The sequence below is a fragment of the Grampus griseus genome (assembly GCF_964374135.1).
Source record: "Grampus griseus genome assembly, chromosome: 3".
Taxonomy (NCBI): Eukaryota; Metazoa; Chordata; class Mammalia; order Artiodactyla; family Delphinidae; genus Grampus; species Grampus griseus.
Genome location: NC_139019.1, coordinates 166682906 through 166701690, shown reverse-complemented (window position 1 = coordinate 166701690; position 18785 = coordinate 166682906). Strand labels below are relative to the sequence as shown.

General features: G+C 55.7%; 1 protein-coding gene across 1 annotated transcript in view; it reads right to left on the bottom strand.

The window, feature by feature from the left end:
• The window catches only part of FBN3 (fibrillin 3), a gene marked incomplete at both ends in the record, with an annotated part of 60248 nt that extends 50073 nt beyond the window's left edge, over positions 1-10175 (bottom strand). The window contains 13 exons of the mRNA XM_082651488.1: positions 1947-2072; positions 2192-2311; positions 2393-2536; positions 2914-3045; positions 3157-3309; positions 5781-5906; positions 6044-6169; positions 6280-6477; positions 8276-8371; positions 8618-8713; positions 9069-9167; positions 9762-9844; positions 9979-10175. Of these exons, the coding sequence (XP_082507614.1) occupies positions 1947-2072; positions 2192-2311; positions 2393-2536; positions 2914-3045; positions 3157-3309; positions 5781-5906; positions 6044-6169; positions 6280-6477; positions 8276-8371; positions 8618-8713; positions 9069-9167; positions 9762-9844; positions 9979-10175 (1696 nt within the window). The remainder of the gene's footprint in view (positions 1-1946; positions 2073-2191; positions 2312-2392; positions 2537-2913; positions 3046-3156; positions 3310-5780; positions 5907-6043; positions 6170-6279; positions 6478-8275; positions 8372-8617; positions 8714-9068; positions 9168-9761; positions 9845-9978) is intronic.
• Between the last annotated feature and the right edge of the window lie 8610 nt (positions 10176-18785).

The window sequence follows — 18785 nt, the reverse complement described above, 5'->3', positions numbered from 1 at the left end:
TAAGAAGGAATGACGTTCTGACAACTGCTACAACACGGGTGGACCTTGAAAACATGATGCTCGGTGAAAGAAGCCAGTCACAAAAGGCCACGGAGTACGTGATTCCATTTATACCAAACGCCCCGAACAGGCAAATCCATGGAGACGGAAAGTCGATTAGCCTAGTGCCGAGGGCTGGGGGGGAAGAGAGAGGATTCTGGAATGACGGCTAATGGAGAGGAGGTGATAAAGAGGTTCTAAACTTAGATTGTGGTGGTGCTCGTACTAAAAGCCATTGAAGTGGACACTTTAAATGGCCACTCGCATGGTATGGAATGATATATCAATAAAGATGCTAAGAAGGTTTTTTAAAAAATGAAAGAGGGCTTCCCTTGGTGGCGCAGTGGTTGAGAATCTGCCTGCTAATGCAGGGGACACGGGTTCGAACCCTGGTCTGGGAAGATCCCACATGCCGCAGAGCAACTAGGCCCGTGAGCCACAACTACTGAGCCTGTGCGTCTGGAGCCTGTGCTATGCAACAAGAGAGGCCGCGATAGTGAGAGGCCCGCGCACCACGATGAAGAGTGGCCCCCGCTTGCCACAACTAGAGAAAGCCCTCACACAGAAACGAAGACCCAACACAGCCAAAAAGTAAACTAATTAATTTAAAAAAAAAAAGAAAGAATGCACAGGGAACTATACTCAATACTTTATAATAACCCATAAAGGAAAAGAATCCGAAAACGAATAGATACATGTATAACTGAATCATTTTGCTGTACACCTGAAACTAACACAACATTGTAAATCAACTATACTTCAACTACAAAAAATAAATTAAAAAAATAAAATTTATATGGACCAAGAAAAACACTGATTAAGGATTTCAACTCTTACTGGTTACAGACTATGCAGAGATCTGAAGGAAATATTAAAGACTTGACGGTAGGGCTTCCCTGGTGGCGCAGTGGTTAAGAATCCACCTACCAATGCAGGCGACACGGGTTCGAGCCCTGGTCCGGGAAGTTCCCACATGCCTCAGAGCAACTAAGCCCGTGCACCACAACTACTGAGCCTGGGCTCTAGAACACACAAGCCACAACTACTGAGCCCACGCACCACAGCTACTGAAGCCTGTGCGCCTAGAGCCCGTGCTCCACAACAAGAGAAGCCACCACAATGAGAAGCCCGTGTGCAGCAACGAAGACCCAAAGCAGCCAAAAATTAAAAAAAAAAAAGACAATGGTAAAATTATAAAACAATGAATTAATCAAAATTACTTTCAGTAGGTGATATCTAACTAATAAAAAACAATGCAAATAAAAATTATAATGATTTGTGTACAGACATAAATTACTATACCTAAAGTTAATGCTAAGAAAATAGCTAATTTAATAATCAACTTTCTAAACGTATCTAAAAATCAACAGAAAGTAAATGCTCTGCAAAAAAAAAAAAGAATGAAAGGAAGAAAATCCTTCCTGATGAGGGAAGACTACAAGGCAGGTCCCCTCAGAGAGGGTGACAGAAAAGAATAAAGGGAGTCCCCGGTGGCCCCTACAAGCTGTGGGGAGCTTGGGTGGCACCCCCATACCCCACAGGGAGCCTGAGATCGGGGCACTCTCCACGGTCCTGACCCACCTCTCTCGGAGGCCAGACTCTCTCGAGGACAGGTGAGGGGCCATGAGTCAGGGGCAGAGGCAGATGCAGACAGCTGATGGCATGGTCTTACCCCAAAGGCCCCTTCCTGGGATTCAGGGTATGAATTCAGGAAGGAGAGAATGAAGGAGTGAGTAGGGGCTGGATAGACCACAAGGAGGATCTCAGATGGGCTGGTTCGGCTCAGAAAGGGGAGCAGAGGACCCACCGTGAGGAGGGAGGTGGGTGATGCAGCACGAGTGGCAAGACGCAGAAGACAGCTACTGGGGCCCAGAAGCCGCTTCCCCACCTGCTCACCCTCAACTCACCCACACAGTTCTTGCCATCGGGGCCGAGCTCGAAGCCTGCATTGCAGACACACTGGAAGCTGCCTGCTGTGTTGACGCAGCGGCCGTGGTGGCAGAGGCCACTGCTGGTGATGCACTCGTCCATGTCTGGTGGGGAGGCAGGTGGGCAGTCAGCAGGTGTCCTCCTGGCCCCCAGGCTCTAATTCAGATGCAGGTTCCATCAGTCAGGCTCCCGGTCACCCCCACTGTCCGATGGACGGCCATACCCACGCACTCCTGCTTGGTGAGCGTCGCCTGAAAGCCCTCCCAGCACCGGCAGTGGTAGGAGCCGGGGGTGTTGACGCAGTCTCCGTGGTGGCAGGGGCTGCTGGCACACTCATCCACGTCTGCAGGCAGAGGACCCTGAGCCCCAGCCCGCCAGGGCGCTCCCCCGCCCCCAGCCCACCCCTGCCCCAGCCGCTGCTCACCGATGCACTCGCCCCGAACGTCCTGGGTGTAGCCCACGTTACACTCGCAGCGGTAGCTGGAAGAGGTGGGCAGGCAGCGGCCATTGAGACACAGGTTGGTGAAGTGTCGGCAGATGTCAATGGTCTGGTTCAGCGTGGCTGTGCCTATGAGTAGGGCCGACGTGGGGCACCCGAGCATGTGCTGGCCCCCTGGGTCTGGACCTCACCTCCGGGTTCAGACACCCACTCAAGAAGCTGGAACCCTACCCCTATGGCCAGGTTCTCCCACTTCAGCCGACTCCTGCCCCACCTCCACCCTGGCTGAGACCCCCAGCCCCCCACGCCAGCCCTAGAGCCTCACTCAAAACCCAAACCCTGACCTGGAGGCCTGGATCCCCAATCTACCCCCAGCCCCAGACCACTGTCAGTACTTTCATCCCTACTGCCCAGGCCAGGACCCACACTCCAAAGCCCTGACTCTCTGTCTCTGAGGCCTGGACCCCCTTCCCCCAAGGGAGGAGTCTTGGATCCCAAGTCCTCACCAATGTTGGTGTCACCAAGGCCCAGGCTGGGAACCCCACGCCCACTGGATCCGAAGCCAGGGAGGCCGGGGAAGGGGCCTGGGTAGGAGGGCAGCAGCGGGAGCCCCAGGGCACACAGTCGCTGGAACTCATCTGCAAGGAGGCGGGGTTGGAGGCCAAGCCTTCGGTTGTGACCCGGGATCCCAACCCGCAGGCCAAGCTCTGGGGGCAGAGGAAGGTGGGAGGTGGCCCCAGGCCACTCACCAGAGCCCCGCGGCGGACACAGCTCTGGGGCCGGGCCAACTGCCCAGCACCTGCCCGTATCACAGCAGCACTGCCTATGGGTATAGTGGCCCGCGAGGTCTCCGGCACAGCGGCCCACGATCAGCGCCGAGAAGCAGGTGCCGGCACGGTGGTCTGCAAGGGGGTGGGGGGTCGGGAGGATCCGTTACCAGACTTCAAACCGCAGCTCTACCAGCACCATCTGCAGGACAGACCTCCTTGCCTCTCTGTGCCTCAGTTTCTCCATCCATGGGTAGGAGATGGCTCAGAACACCCACCTCACCTCGGTAGAGTGTTGCAGAGTGCACCGTATCCGGCACTCTGGCCAATCCTCACCGAGTGAGGATCTTATTACCAAGATTTCCAAATTACCCCAGGGAGGGAGACTTAGGCTCACGCTGAGCAAAAGTGTCCCAACATCTAAAGCTGGCATTGTTAGGAAGCTCCCTGTCACTGTGGGTATTCAACCACACTGAGTAAGACCCCTCGTTCAGGGGTTTGCCCCGGTGAGAAGTCATGCTGGGTGCTCAAGCAGAGATGCTGGGATCTGTATCTGTGTGTCCCCCGCCTACCAGCCCTGGGCATTCTGGGGAAACCTAAGAGGCTGTGAATTTGAGGAGGGGCTGGGGAAGCAGACTGGTGGACTGATGGCTGCAACTCTTGGAGAGACTGAGGCAGAGACTCCCCAGGTATGAAAACCACAGACGCTTCCACTGTGCCCTCGAGCCTGATGGCGTTACACGGTGATCATATTTCTCAAGCTCTGACTCTAAAAGAGCATATTTTTAGGTTTGAAAACCCACAAATATTGGCCAGTGGCCCACAGCGGAAAAACCCCTCCCACCAGCCGGGAGGGCCCTTGCAGCTGTCCCTGAGCTGCCCGAGGCGGAGAAAACAGCAAGCTTTTCCACCTCCCCAGCCATACCCCGTGCACCTGGCGGGAGGGTAGGGGGGTGGTCCCCAGGTGCATGTGTGGGAGTCGAGGCTCTGCACTCAGCCCCATCCCTGGCCCACGAACAGGACTGGGCCTGCCCAGGCGAGGAGAGGTCAACAGACTTGTTCAAGGTCACACAGCTGCTGGAGAGCTAGGCGGGATGAAAACCCAAATCCCTGAACCCCAGGGGACCTGACCAAGCAGCTGCTTCCCAAGTAGGGAAGATGAGACAAAATGTAAGAATTTTGACAAAAATGATGCTGCCTTTGCTTATTAAGCACCTACTGTGATCAGGTCCTGCTAAGCAGTCACAGACCCAACTTCCCTGCTCCCCTGTCTTTGTGAATGTGTATTGAGTGCCCCCTACACCCAGCCCTGGGCAAATCTCTTCATAAATTGTTATTTAATCCTCCCCATGTGGTTTAGAACAGCCATTATCTCTGTTTCACAGATGAGGCAGCTGAGGCCCAGAGACGTTAAGTCACTCGCCCAAGGTCACAGAGTATGCAAGCAGCTTAAGTAGCAGTTGGAACTCAGGACTGAATTCCAAGCCCATGTTCAGAGGACACCTGACCTTGGTTCAAATCTAGGCTCTGCTATTTAGTGGTTGGGAAACGCGCTACAGTCCAGGGGACGTGCCCAGAGGTAGCCTCCCTGCCAGCCAAGATAGCCCCCGGAGGCGGAGGAATAAATAGGTCTGGCGCTGGCCATGGTACACTGGCAGAACTCCAGACACAATATTCCCTGTCCTGGCTGGTAGAGACCCAGCCTGAGATGTCCGAGTGGTGCTGGAGACCTGCCAAGCCCACCCCACCTCCCCAAACCAAGACGCTATCCATGCCCCACCGCAAGTGTTCCTGGCCAGCCCTGTTGGCCACTGGCAACCTGTGAAGTCTAATGACCAGCTCAGCAAGACAGCAGGACAGGGAGTGAGAGCCCAAGGATCCTCCCACCCCAGCCAGGAGGGTGAGCCTCCAGGGGGAGGCACAGCCCTGACGACCCCACCCTGGCTGGGGGCAGGGAGCGGGGTGGTCTGGGGAGCTGGGGTGTGGGTAGCTCTCTCTTCTGGACTTGCGGATTTGGCTTAAGCAAATCTCCCCTCTCTGGGCCTCAGTTTATCTCAAACACAGTGTGAGGGAAGACGGGGTACTTTTAAAAAGTCTTCGGGAGCGTAAAGAGGGATACAGAGAGGGGGCCAGAGAGGCTAATGGGCAGAAGAGCGTAGAGACGGAGGCCAGATAACCAGATGGGCATCAAGATGGGGGCATAGAGGTGGGGGCTAGAGGGACAGAGGGGCATAGAGGCGGGGGCTAGAGGGGCACAGCGGCGGGAGCCAGAAAGGGAAGAAAGGCAACCAGTGAGCCAGAAGGGCATAGAGTCCGAGGGGCAGAGGGGCACAGCCAAGACACCGAGACAGGGGACCAGAGAGCTAAAGGGCATAGAGATGGGGGCTAGAGGGCCTCTCAGACTGGGGTCCAGAGAGCACAAAGGCCAATGGGTAGGGAACCAGAATTAACGAGTGGATGGAGACCGGGGTCCGAAAAAGACAGAAGGGCATAGAAATCGAAGGACTAGAGGAGCCCGAGGGCCAGAGGGTTGCAGAGATAGATGAGCAGAGGGTCTGTCTCCTACCTGCCCTCTGCCCGTCCAGCCCCCCTGGGCCCTGGCTCACCCAGGCAACGGGTACCGTCCAGGCTGCTGGCATAACCACGGGGACAGGTGCACACGTAGCTCCCGACTGTGTTGGTGCAGTCGCCCCCGGAGCAGAGGCCTGGCACGCTGATACACTCGTCCACATCTACGTAGATACATGTCCGGTTAGAGTCCAGCCCCCCAGCAGCCTTACCCCACCTCCACCTCCTCCTCCTTGCAGGGGAGCCTGAGCTGCCCAGAGCAGAGAGAAGGTCCCAGCTTGAAGCTCTCCCCGTCGCCCACCTTCACACTTGGCGCTGTTCTCACTGAGCTGGTGTCCAGCTGGGCAGCGGCACTCAAAAGAACCCACAGAGTTAACACAGCTGCCCCCCTGGCACAGGCCTGGGATAGCCTGGCACTCATCCACGTCTGCAAGGGGATGAGAGGCACGTCAGAGGGAGAAACCAAGGCTGCTGAGGGCTCCCACTCAGCCCTGGCTCCCAGGACCTCGGTCCTTACGCACTGGGCCCCCCACTCACCTTGGCAGGCCCCCGTGTGTATATTGGGGATGAAGCCCCGGCGGCAGGGGTGTGGCTGAGCAGAGCAGAGCTCACATGGGAAGCCCCAGGCCCGGCCCACAGTGGCACAGCAGAGCGCCTTGGTGCAGACGAGGCCTGTCAGCTGGTGCTGGCACCCCTCCAGGCCCACTCGACCAAAGCAGGGCCCTGTCCGGTAGTCTGCAGGGCAGATGGATGTGGGCAGCTGGCCTCAGGCTGCCCCCACCCCATAGTCTTCTGCATTTCCATCCCAGCAAGCCCAACTCAGGCCTCTACCTCTCTCGGCTGGACCACGGCGGTAGCCACCTTCCCAGCCTCCCTATACCAACACACCAGGTTTTTTTCCTGACCACAAGCCTTTACTCATACTGTTCCCCTTCCTTACCTGATGAACTCCTATTTACCCTTCAAAACCCTTTCTCTCCAAAGCATTCTCCAACCAACCTCCAAGAGAGGCCAGGACCTCCAAGCTTACAAAACCCAGGGCATGTCTGGAGACCCCCACCACTCCCCCAGGCCCACCCTCCCTTCAAGCCCAGGCGGGGACCCATGGATGCCCCGCTGGAGAGCCTCTCTCATCCTTGAGCACACATCTGGCTCTGCCAAATCTCCCAGACCCAGCATCCGCCCAAATGCTCTGAACCCACAACTCTGCATCCCCGACACCCCCTCCCCACCCAGCTGAAGGTGGTCTCATTGGCCCCCCCACCGCCGTGCACAGGCCCAGATGTGACTTCCTGGCTCCATCCTCCAGATGGCTCCAATCAAGGGGCTGGCACTGGACCAAGGGAAGCCCCTTCCAGAAGGAGATGCCAAAGCCAGCCCCCAGGCCTGTATGAAGGAGGGGAGACCCGCGACAGTCCTGACTTCCTAAAGCAAAACACGGCCCCCAGAATCTCACCTCAGTCATCCAGGACCCTGGAACCCCACTCACTCCTGCCTAGGCACCCAACCCTGCCTCTCTCTGGGGCCCCCACCCCTGCTCCAGGCCTCTCCTCTCCCACCCTCTCCACTAACCTTCATTTTCCCTCAGCCATCCCGACTGCTCCCCAAGTCGGCCCAAATTCCAACTCTGTTTTCTCGCCAAATCCCGTTTCCAAACGCTCACTCTCAAACCCAGGTAACCCCCAGCCCCTCCAGCTTCTGATTCATGGCTATACCCTCTCCGACCCGGCTTCGGCCACAGATGGGCCTCCATCCCCAGCAGCACCCTTCACACTGGGGTGAGTCCCAGGGTCCTGCCCATTTTTGCCTTCCCGGGCTCCTTGGACACACAGGGCACTCTGATGGCTCCTACAGCTGCAAAACTCGCCAGCCTGGGCATCCCCAACGCCACCTGCTTTTGTTCACTTTCTCATTCTCAGCTGCCCATGGTCTCCATTTCTCTGGTGGACCCTTAAATCGCCCTCCCTTTTCTTCCCCAAGAACCTCAACTATCCTCTGGGCTTCAGCCCCGTGGATGGGGCAGCCCCAGGCCTGGCTGTCCAACTGCCTCCTGGGTGACCCACGGGCTCCTCGGCCAACACTGAGCCTCAGGGTCTTCCCCCTCCCTACCCCCGGCTGCACCATCTTCCCTCCCATTTTCAGAGCAGACCTGGGATTTGTCCCTGCTTCCGTCCCTCCCCTTGCCCACCCCACCCCCCAACATCCAACTTCTCACAAAACATTGTTCTTTCCACCGTGTTTGTCTTGGTTACAGCCTCCCAACAGGTGACCTCCACCCACCTCAGCCCGTGGGATCATTTCAACAGTGAGGATGAAACATGAGGGGGCGTGTCCATCTCATGAACTCCGACTTATCCCTTCTACAGGAAGCCCTCCGTGACTCCCTTCCCTGGAGCACAGTTTCTCTGCCCTTCACAGCAGCAGGGACAGCAGGAAGGAGGTCAGCTGGACCCTCCCAGGGCCTGGCCACGTCTCAGGGGCTGCCAGGAAGCCCTCCTCCCCCCAAACCCCTGCCCCGCGCTCAGCTTGGTACCTTTCTCACACTGAGGCCCCATGAAGCCGTACACACAGGCACAGCGGTTCGGCCCGATGCAGCGGCCCCCGTTGTGGCAGCCGTGGTCACAGACGGCTGTGGAGGAAGTGGCGGGGGTGTGGCCTGAGGTCCCCCAGCAGCAGAGGGAGCTGGGGCCCCGGGCGGGCCCTCCTTCACGCAGGAATCCCCATAATCCAGCCCAGACCAAGAGATAAGATTGTGACAATGAATGTGTCCCCTCCAATCCCGGTCCCAGAGGAGTGACCCGTGGGCGATGGGCGGGTGGCAGCGGAGACCTGACCTCTGGGGTCCCAAGCCCAGGTGTGCGCGATGGGTACTCACGTTGCCCACACACGGTGCCCGTGTAGCCCCTCTGGCACAGGCAGGACTCCCCTCGGCAGCTGCCCCCATTCATGCAGCTCACACTGCACCCCGACCCTGCGGGCGGGGAAGAGGGACACACAGGAAGGCCCCGAGATGCATGCACAAGGCGCCGGGACCAGGTGCGCCCAGCCTGGCTCTGGTCCCTCAGCAAAACCCGCCTGGGCTCCCGGAAGCTTCGGGAAGCCTCTCACCTTCTCTTCCCACCCCTAGGGGGTCACTTGCTTTCTTTATTTTTTTTTTAAGCTTATAATTTTTTTTTTCATTTTTTACTTTTTTTTTTTTTGACCTCGCCACGCGGCATGCAGGATCTTCCCCGACCAGGGATCGAACCCAGGCTTCCTGCGTTGGGAGCGCAGAGTCTTACCCACTGGACCGCCAGGGAAGTCCTGGGGGGTCACTTCCTGCTCACCTCGGCTCATCCCGCAGCTGGGGGCCAGCTTCCCATCAGCACAGGCGCACAGGTTGGGTCGGGAGCAGAAGCCCTCGCCGCAGGCGTGCCTACAGACCGCTGGAGAGTAACAGGTGACGGTCAAGGCCAGGACCCGAATCCTCCGCCATCCCCACCCCATGGGTGCCCCGGGGGCCGAGGCTCTGCTGGAGCCATTGGGAGACAGAGGTGCTCTTTGGGCCAGAAACGCTGAGTAGTAAGGACAGAAGCTGGAGGTGCTGGGGCACTGGCTGTACTGTTGGGGAGGAGGCGAGGGGGCATCTCCTGGAAGCAGAGTCGGATTCTAGGCACATTAGAATGGGGTGCGTGTGGGAGTGGGGAAACAGAGAGATTGAGAGACACACACACACACAGAGAAAAAGACAGACACAGAGAGACAGAGACTCAGAGAGAGACCAAGACAGAAGGAGACAGAGACTGAGACAGACGGACGGACCAACAAGCAGACAGACACAGGGAAGTTGTACGACAAAGAAACACGGGCGGGTGGCCTGGGAGCCTGCAGACAGAAGCAGGGGCCATTCCTGTGGCTTAGCCAGACGTCCCAGGCCAAGTCCACTTTTAAACAAGGCTGGACTTGCTGGCCGTAAGTAAGAGAACTGCCCCAGTGTCCCCTGCCTGCATCCCCCACCTCCAGAAGGGATCGACACTCACGCACAACACACTGGTTCCCACCAGGCAGCGTCCTCCAGCCGGGGCAGCAGTAGGCATGAAATCGGGAGCCACACACATTCGGCCTTCAGGAGAGCAGGCATGGCTGGTGAGCCCCTGCCCAGCTGGACATCCCCTGGGCCTCACCCCCCGCACCTAGCAGGACAGCCCAGCCCAGCCCACACCCCAGGGGCTTCTCGGCAACCCGGGTACCACACACCCCTGCAAGAAGCCTGGGCTGCCACGCCTGCGCACACGTCCGAGACCTGCAGGCTCCACAGCCCCATCCCAACGGCCTTGGACACCTGCCATGCACGACAGGGCTGTCCAGGCCAGCAAGAGCCGAGCCAAGGGGTCCCGGGCCATGGTGTGGGTGCCGGCCCCTCTCCTTGTCAAGCACAGACCCTCCAGAACCATGACGTGTCCCTCGGAGGCTGCGGAGAGGAAGCAGAGTCAACCTCAGCAAGAAGCCCTTGGCCACGGGGCACCCACGAGAACCAGAAACAGTGGGACCGCTGCCGGGATGGAGAAACTGGGGGCTTGTGGGAGCCCAGGGAGGCATCCAACCCCGACCCACAAGCAGGTGAACAGTCACGGGAGGCTTCTCGGAGGAGGTGTGATGTCTCAGCGACGGAGTCATCCAAGAGAAGGGTGTCGGGGCAGACACAGCACACTGAGAGCAGAGGCAAGAAGATCGTGGACCGCTGAGTGGAGGGGAGGGGGTGGCAGGCAGCCAGGGTGTTTCAGGAGTGCATACCTGGGTAATGCAGCTTCTACTTGTACGTCAAGGGCAATGGAGAGCCCTTGAAGGGCTCTAAGTGGGAGGAACAAGGGCAGAAATGGGTGTTTGATGGAGTGTGGAAGGACTTGCAGGGGCCCCAGAGGAAGCACGCAGTTGAAGAGGCTGGGGCAGGCATCCAGATGAGAGGAAAGGATTCCAGGAGCAGGGGGCACAGGCTGGAACTTCCCAAAGGACAGAACATCCCTCTGCCCAGCAGGGAAGGGACAGCTTTTGTGCCCACTTCACAGAGGAGCAAACAAAGGCCATCACACATTTAGCGAAGGGCTGAGTGGGAGCTGAAGCCCAGGCAGAGGTGAGGGAGGGGAAGAAGATCAAGGGTACCCTACCCTCCAGGAGGTGGCTGGCTCTCTCCAGGACCTGGAAGGATGGGAGGGAGGCGATGGGGACACGGCCACTCCTGGCAGAGAAGATGACGGGGCAAAGGTTAGGAGGATGGAAGCTGAACCCTCAGGGAACAAAAGGCAGACCAAGTGGCCTTCATGGGGGGGCCCCTTTCAAGTCCCACTTTCCACACCAGGGAGAAGAATTGGGCCTGGGTGCAGAACAGACGGGGAGTCTGCTGTGTGCCCTTGGGTCAGTGGCTGCCCCTCTCTGGGCCTTGGGGTGACATGAGAGTCTGACCAGGTGGTCCCAAGGTCCTCGGAGAAGGAAAAGACCTTTGTCACCTTTGACGGGGAAGCGAGAAAGAATCGGCCCGGCTGGTGAGGGGCACCCCTTTCTTGCTCCCAGGCTGTCCCGGCTGGTCTGCACTCCGAGGACGCCTTCTCTAGGCAGAATTCAGGGCCCACGGGGCCTCCATCTCCGGCCTGGCTTGATCCAACTCCTCCCTCACCCCCCACTTCGCCTCTGAGAACCGCGCCCGGGAGTTTGTGGAATGAATGAGCGGGGGGACGGCGCGCACTGCACGGGGTAACTGGGGGAGGCGGCGGGCAGGAAGCGAGGAATCCCGGGCTCCGCCGACGAGGAGGGGGCACGCGTCCTCAGAGCCCGCCAGCCGCGTTCTCCACCGGGCTGAGCCGGGGACGCAGGCCCGGGAGCCGCGACCACGCTCGGCCCCGCCCTCACCTGCGGGTCAGAGCCCGGCTGTGTCCGCCGCCCGCGCCCGCACCCGCACCCGGGCCGAGCCCCTCCCGCCCGCGCCAGGTCCCCGCGCCCCACGCCGGCGACGAGCGTAGCGCGGGGAGGGGAAGGGGCTGGGTCCGGGGCTGCCGGCTGCAAACAAAGGAATCCCCTCCCCCTCCGTCGCCCCGGCCCCCTCCTCCCGCCCTTGCCTCCCCCCGACCCGCTGCTCTCCGGTTTCTCCGCCCGCCGATGGTCCCGCGCTTCCCCTACCTGCCAGCCGGCGCGCGTGGAGGCAGGCGCGGCGAGCGGACGCGCGGGGCTCGGCGTTGGAGGGCCGGTTTGGCGCGGCGCCGGGGGCCCGGGGCGGGAACGCGAAACCGAGAGGCCGACCCCGCCGAGTTCCCAGCCCAGAGCTGCCACACGGGGGGAGTCGGGGGCGGGAGGAGTTGGGGGAGGGCGCGTTTGCACCTCTGAAGCTCCCGGGGCGGGGGCCGGGGGCTCCGATGCCGGGCGGAGGGAGGGGCTGGAGCTGGGGGATGGCCTGGGGCTACGGGAGAAACTCCGAGGGGCTGAAGAAATGGGATGGGGGGCACAGAGCCGTAGGCGTGGGCTGAGACGCGGCGTGGGGAGGCTGGGGGGACCACGTTTTCACATAGAAATTGAGTGGTGGTGCCCTGAGATGGGGCTGCGATTTGGGGTGGCCTGTAAGAGAACCAGGCTTGAAAGGTCCCGGGACTCACCTGGAGGCTCACTCCTACGTCCTCCCGAGCCGCCGCCTCCTCCCTCGGGCAAGGAGAATTCCAAGGGTGACTTGGGAAACTTACCTGGCGCCTGGGGCCTGGATTCTTAACTAGACGGACATCCGGAAGCCCCTAAAAATGTAGGCAAAACGATGGCCAAAGATGAGTTTTCTAGAGAGGAGGTCCACATTTTTCATCTGATTCTCAAAATGGAGAGTTTAAGAATCCCGAAGTTCTAGACTTTCTGAGCCTCAGTTTCTCCACCTGTCACAGGGGCTGAATTTCAGAATTTCTGCTCCCTAGCAGGAGCTTATATCCAAACAAAAATTTCTAGCTTTCCCCACTACTTTCCCACCTCTGAAAACAGACACCACCAGACCAGTGAGCCTGAATATGGGGATTAGTCAGAAGGTGTTTGTTGGACCTGAGGCTGTTATTCCACTCAGCAAACTCCTATGCATCTGTCAAAGCCCAGTTCAAAAATCCATTCCCCACACCGAAATTGTTAGTTTACCCTATTGAATTCCAAAGCTGATTGTGCTGATCATGCCTCCATCAAAGTACTTGTGGAATGAAATAAATAGCAAATAACAATTTGAGGTGATATTTAGCAGGTGCTTATGTTCCAGACTTGGTGTTAAGAGTTTCATACACATTATCTCATTTAATCACCAAAAAATCTCTACGAGAGAGATAACTTTTATAATCTCCCAATATGGGTCCCAAGAGACAGACCTGGACTCTATGACACTCCTGGGCCAGAGAGAAGGAGGGGGGAAAGAAAGGAGCATTCTTTTTTTTTTTTTTTACTTATTTATTTTTGGCTGTGTTGGGTCTTCGTTGCTGCGCGTGGGCTTTCTCTAGCTGCGGCAAGCGGGGGCTTCTCAGGGGCTACTCTTTGTTACGGTGCGTGGGCTTCTCACTGTGGTGACTCCTCTTGTTGTGGAGCATGGGCTCTAGGCACGCGGGCTTCAGTAGCTGTGGCACGCGCGCTCAGTAGTTGTGGCTCTCAGGCTGTAGAGCGCAGGCTCAGTAGTTGTGGCGCACGGGCTTAGTTGATCCGCAGCGTGTGGGATCTTCCCGGACCAGGGCTCAAACCCATTTCCCCTGCCTTGGCAGGCCGATTCTTAACCACTGCGCCACTAGGGAAGCCCAGAAAGGAGCATTCTGCCTGGGAATGGGAGCCTTGAAGGCTCAGTGGAAAAGAGCAAATATGAAAAGTTGGGGGAAAGATAGGCTAATGCCTAGAGACAGGAGAGTATGGAACATGCGGAAATTGAGCAAAACTGGAGCTTTTGGGGAGGGGAGAAAAGGGAAGGCGGGCAAGAGGGAAGCTGGAGGGGTAAGCAGAGGCCAGGAGCCCTCAGTAGTGTCCCCGCACCTCTGAGGGGAGCCATGGTGGGCTTCCAGGAAGAGGAGTCACTCTGAAGGCTGCTCTGTGGGGCCTAGAACTGGGTCAGGGGAGCAGTGAGGGCTCCAGGGCTGGGCTAGGGGGGCATGAGGAAGAGCGAAACTTTGGAGACAAGATTCAGGGCATCCTGACTGAGGGAGAGGGGTTTCCGGGGCCAGTGAGGACAGTCAGGAGGGGTGGTGAGGTGTGGGGAGAGTGAGCTAGGAAAGGAACCCCAGGATCAAGTTGACAGAGGTGTGGAATTCCAGCGTGGGAAGGCCCGGGGGCTGTCGTGGATGAGCCAGCTTTCGGGGACACCTGTGTCACCGCTTCTTAGGCTGCTTTGCCAAGGTCCACCCTGGTCTGCTCTTCAGCCACCCAGTGTGCCTTACACGGGCACTGGGCTAGGTTCCGGCTGCCCCAGAAGCAGCCCAGCATACGTGTGGAATGTGGGGAGGTACAGTCCCACACCAGGGACACGGCACGACCAATACTTCGATGGCTAAACCCCGAGGTAGGCTGGTAGATCAGGCAGTGCTTCCTTCTAGAATTCTCCCTACCCGCTCTCCGGAAGCCAGGGGAGAAGGAATCCATCAGGTGTGGCGAGACAGAGGCGGTGTGGAGCTGTTGGAAGTCTCAGTGACACGTGGAAGTTCTCAGTGACAGCGGGGAGTGAGTGTTTTTTGCCACTGCACCCTCCTCACTACTGTCACACCACCTTGCCTTCCACTGCCTGAATCTGTTACACTGGTGTCCATTACCGATACGATGACTCTGTTACATCACACTGTCATGAAGAGACATTTAGGCTCTCACTCCCCCTCCGGCATCCTAGTGTACCCCAACACTGTCCTAAGGGTAGAGCATTCATACAGTCTCCCTGTCAATATTGCATGACCACCAAATTCTTATTACAGGATCACCTGTCAGTGTCACCCACTGCTGTCGCCCTCTCACTGTCACCCATCCATGGGACACCTTGCCGTTTTCTGGTTTGCTCCACTGCCTGGGACATTCATGTTGTCTCCTGTCACCGTTATACCTTTAACTTATTGCTGTGACATTGTCACCCATTAACAGTTGTACCGTCACCCAGAGTGTCAGGATTCTTAAACTGCAAGCAGCAGAAATCGGTCACGGCAGAAAGAGCCGTTGGTCACGTGCAGAATCCCCGGGAGGCTGGAGACCCAAGCCTGGGGCTTCTGCAGCTAGCAGAGTCACCACCAAATCACCCGCAGATCGCGTCCCACCAAGACACCATCCATCCCCTCTCTGCTCCCCGGGCTCAAATGGTGCTTAATGATCCTGGACACTGGAAACCGGGGCCAACCTCAGCAAAACGGAGTCCAGGGGGCCCCGCTTCTGACGCCAGCATCCATCAGAGTTTGGGGCAGAGTTACCTGGCTGGAGGACTGTGGGGGGGGGCGTATGTCCCCACCTTGCTTCAAGGGGACTGGGAGAATGGGGATCTGGTGTCTTGTTTTGTCATGGAATCCGCCTCGTGAAGGGAGCACTTCCCAGACCCGGGGAAGGATCATCTGAGTCACCTGATGGCCAAGGAGATGGCAAAGATCCTATATGTTGTGTTGTCCCCGTCTGGTCATCAGTCACTCTTCCTGCCCCACCATCTCCCTACTGTCACCCATTACCACGGCAGTGTCTTAATACTGTCATCTCTCACTGCAGCACTCTCCTTACCATCCCTTGTCACCATCATATGGCTGCCCTACCAACATTACACCAATCCCTAGGGTATTTTCTTATTGCCATGTTACCTGTTGCTGTCATGCTTACCATGTCACCTGTTACTGTCCTACTGTCTCCATCACCCCCTGTTCTTGTTCATCGTCACCTGTCCCTGTCACATTGCCACACCATTCATGCTACACTGAGGACCTCCGTGCTGTTATCTGTAGGGTCAGTATGGAACGTCTAAGTCATCCCAGCTCTATTCTTTCTCCCCACATCCCCCTGCCCCAACTTTCTGTGCTGTCCTGGAGTCGCCTCTTGCAGACAGAACTCAACTGTGTGCGTCCAGGAACAGAAGATTCCGAAATGCCCCATTAACGTGGGCCTGAGGGAAGGACAGCCAGTGCTGGCACAGCGTGTCCAGGAGTACAGGGCCAGGGCTGGGGACAGAGACACAGTGGGGGAGATGGGAGTGCAGTGTGTGCTGTGTGGGGTACACTGATCCTGCCCAGGCCTGGTGGTCTGGGGACAGAGTTCTCTTTGTCTGAGCACGGGAAGCAGCTGGGCTCAGGGAGGATAGAGCACATGGCTGGGGATTTTGGCCGGATGCCTGGGAATGAGGCTGGGGAGGTGGCCGGTCCTGGAGTTCCCGGGAAGGTCAGGGGCAGGCTGGGAGGGGCAGAGACAGCAGCTGAACCCCGAGGGCTTCCCCATCTGGTTCTCCAGGAATGACAGCTCCCCGCCCTCACAACCATTCTCACAATAGACCCCCGAGGCAGGCTCTGCTATCCCCATTACACGGATGGGAAAACGGAGGCACAGAGCCCCAAGTCACTCACCCTGTCCCCAGGGCCAGTAAAGATCACAGGCAGAACTGAATCCAGGTCACAAAGCCCCAAACTTCAGTCTCCTGGGCAGAGGGAGGCAGCAGAATCCTGTGTCTCTTTGATACACAAACATATATTTTCTCTTTAACAATGAACACAAATGTTAACCCCCATATGCATTGCTCCGTCCTTCCTTCTTTTCTTTTTGTAAACATTTATTTTACTTGTCAACCAAATAAATGCTTCTTAATGATTATCATTTTTATTGTATTTTAAATTATATATGTATGTATATATATTTTAATTTTTTTAAATATTTTTTTGATGTGGACCATTTTAAAAGTCTTTATTGAATTTGTTACAGTATTGCTTCTGTTTTATGTTTTTTGGTGTTTTGACCATGAGGCATGTGGGATCTTATCTCCCCGACCAGGGATCGAACCCACACCCCCTGCACTGGAAAGCAAAGTCTCAACCACTGGACCACCAGGGAAGTCCCTATCTATCTATTTATTTATTTATTTATTTTAGGGACCGGGATAAAATTTATTTTTTATTTTTTTAACTTACCTTGAATTTATTTTTTTAATTTAAGTATAGTTGATTTACATTGTAGTGTTAGTTTCAGGTGTATAGCACAGTGGTTCAGTTATACATATATATCCTTTTTAAAAAAAATTTTGCTGAGATATCATTGATTTACAATTTCAGGTGTACAGCAAAGTGATTCACATATGTATATATATACACATATACTTTTTTTTTTACATTCTATTCCATTATAGGTTATTACAAGATATTTAAGTGTAGTTCCCTGTGCTATACAGTAGGTCCTTGTTGGTTATCTATTTTATATATAGTAGTGTGTATATTTTAATCCCACATTCCTAATTTATCCCTCTCCTCCTTCCCTTTTGGTAACCATAAATCTGTGTTCTATGTCTGTGAGTCTATTTCTGTTTTGTAAGTTCAATTGTATCATTTTTTAGATTCCACATATAAGCGATATGATATTTGTCTTTGGCTTACTTCACTTAGTATGATCATCTCTAGGTCCATCCATGTTGCTGCAAATGACATTATTTCACTCTTTTTCATGGCTGAGTAGTATTCCATTATATATATGTACCACATCTTCTTTTTTTCTTTTTTTTTTTTTTTGCGGTACGCGGGCCTCTCACTGTTGTGGCCTCTCCTGTTGCAGAGCACCGGCTCCGGACGCGCAGGCTCAGCGGCCACGGCTCACGGGCCCAGCCGCTCCGCGGCACGTGGGATTCCCCCAGACTGGGGCACAAACACATGTCCCCTGCATCGGCCGGCGGACTCTCAACCACTGCGCCACCTGGGAAGCCCTCGCATCTTTATCCATTCATCTGTTGATGGACATTTAGGTTGCTTCTATGTCTTGGCTATTTTAAATAGTGTTGCAATGAATATTGGGGTGCATGTACCTTTCCTACTGTTTTTTAAATTAAGGTAAAAATTTACATAACATCAAATTAACCAAAGTCCACAACTAGTGGTGTGCAACCATCACCTCTATCTAGTTCCAAGATATTTTCATCACCCCAAAGCGAAGTCAAGGACCCATTATCCCCTCCCCCCAGCCCCTGGCAACCAATAATCTACTTTCTGTCTCTATGGCTCTGCCTACTCTGGATTTTTCATATCAGTGGAATCACACAATATGTAACCTTTCAATCTAGCTTTTTTTACTATTAATAATGATTTCGAGGTTCATCCATGCTGTGGCATGTATAGGAATTTCCTTCCTTTTCATGGCTGAATAATATTCCACTGTATAGATGGACCATAGCTTGGGTATCCATTCACCAACTGACACACATTTGGGTTGTTTCCACCTTTTGGCTCTTGTGAATAATCTGCTATGAATGTACTTGCTCTTTTCACTTATTAAAACATCTCGGTACTGCTTCTGTGTCAGTTCTGAGATAACTTGCTCCTTCTTTTTTATGTCTACAGAGGACTCTTTGGTGGGCTGAACTGCAATTTACTTACCTAGTCGCCTGCTGGTGGACTTACAGGTGCTAGACCTCTGGTCATTTCAGACAGAGCTTCAGGAAATAGCCTGGTACAGGGGTCATCCTACACTAGACATCATGCAGGGTTTCTAGAAATCTTTTTGTTATGGACAATGTCAAGCATATACAAAAGTAGAGTGAATATATAGACAGTGTGATGAGCTTCCATGGCACCATCATTCAGCTTCAATACTTATCAATATATGGTCACCCTTGTCCCCTCCCACCCAGCCAGCCTGTCCAATGAAGGAACAAGGGACAGAGCAGAGAAGCATGGGTAATGACAACTCTCGGCAGGATCAGCTACTGGAGAGCAGGAGCCTGAGGTGCCCAGGGGACCACTCGTCCCCCGTGATCCCTCTGAAGCCAGAGTGATGGGGAGGATGGGAACAGCACATCCACGAGAGCATGCAGGGAGCTCTAGGGGAGCACTAAGAATCCTCTCGGGGTGGCAGATGTTACTTAGCCATCATGT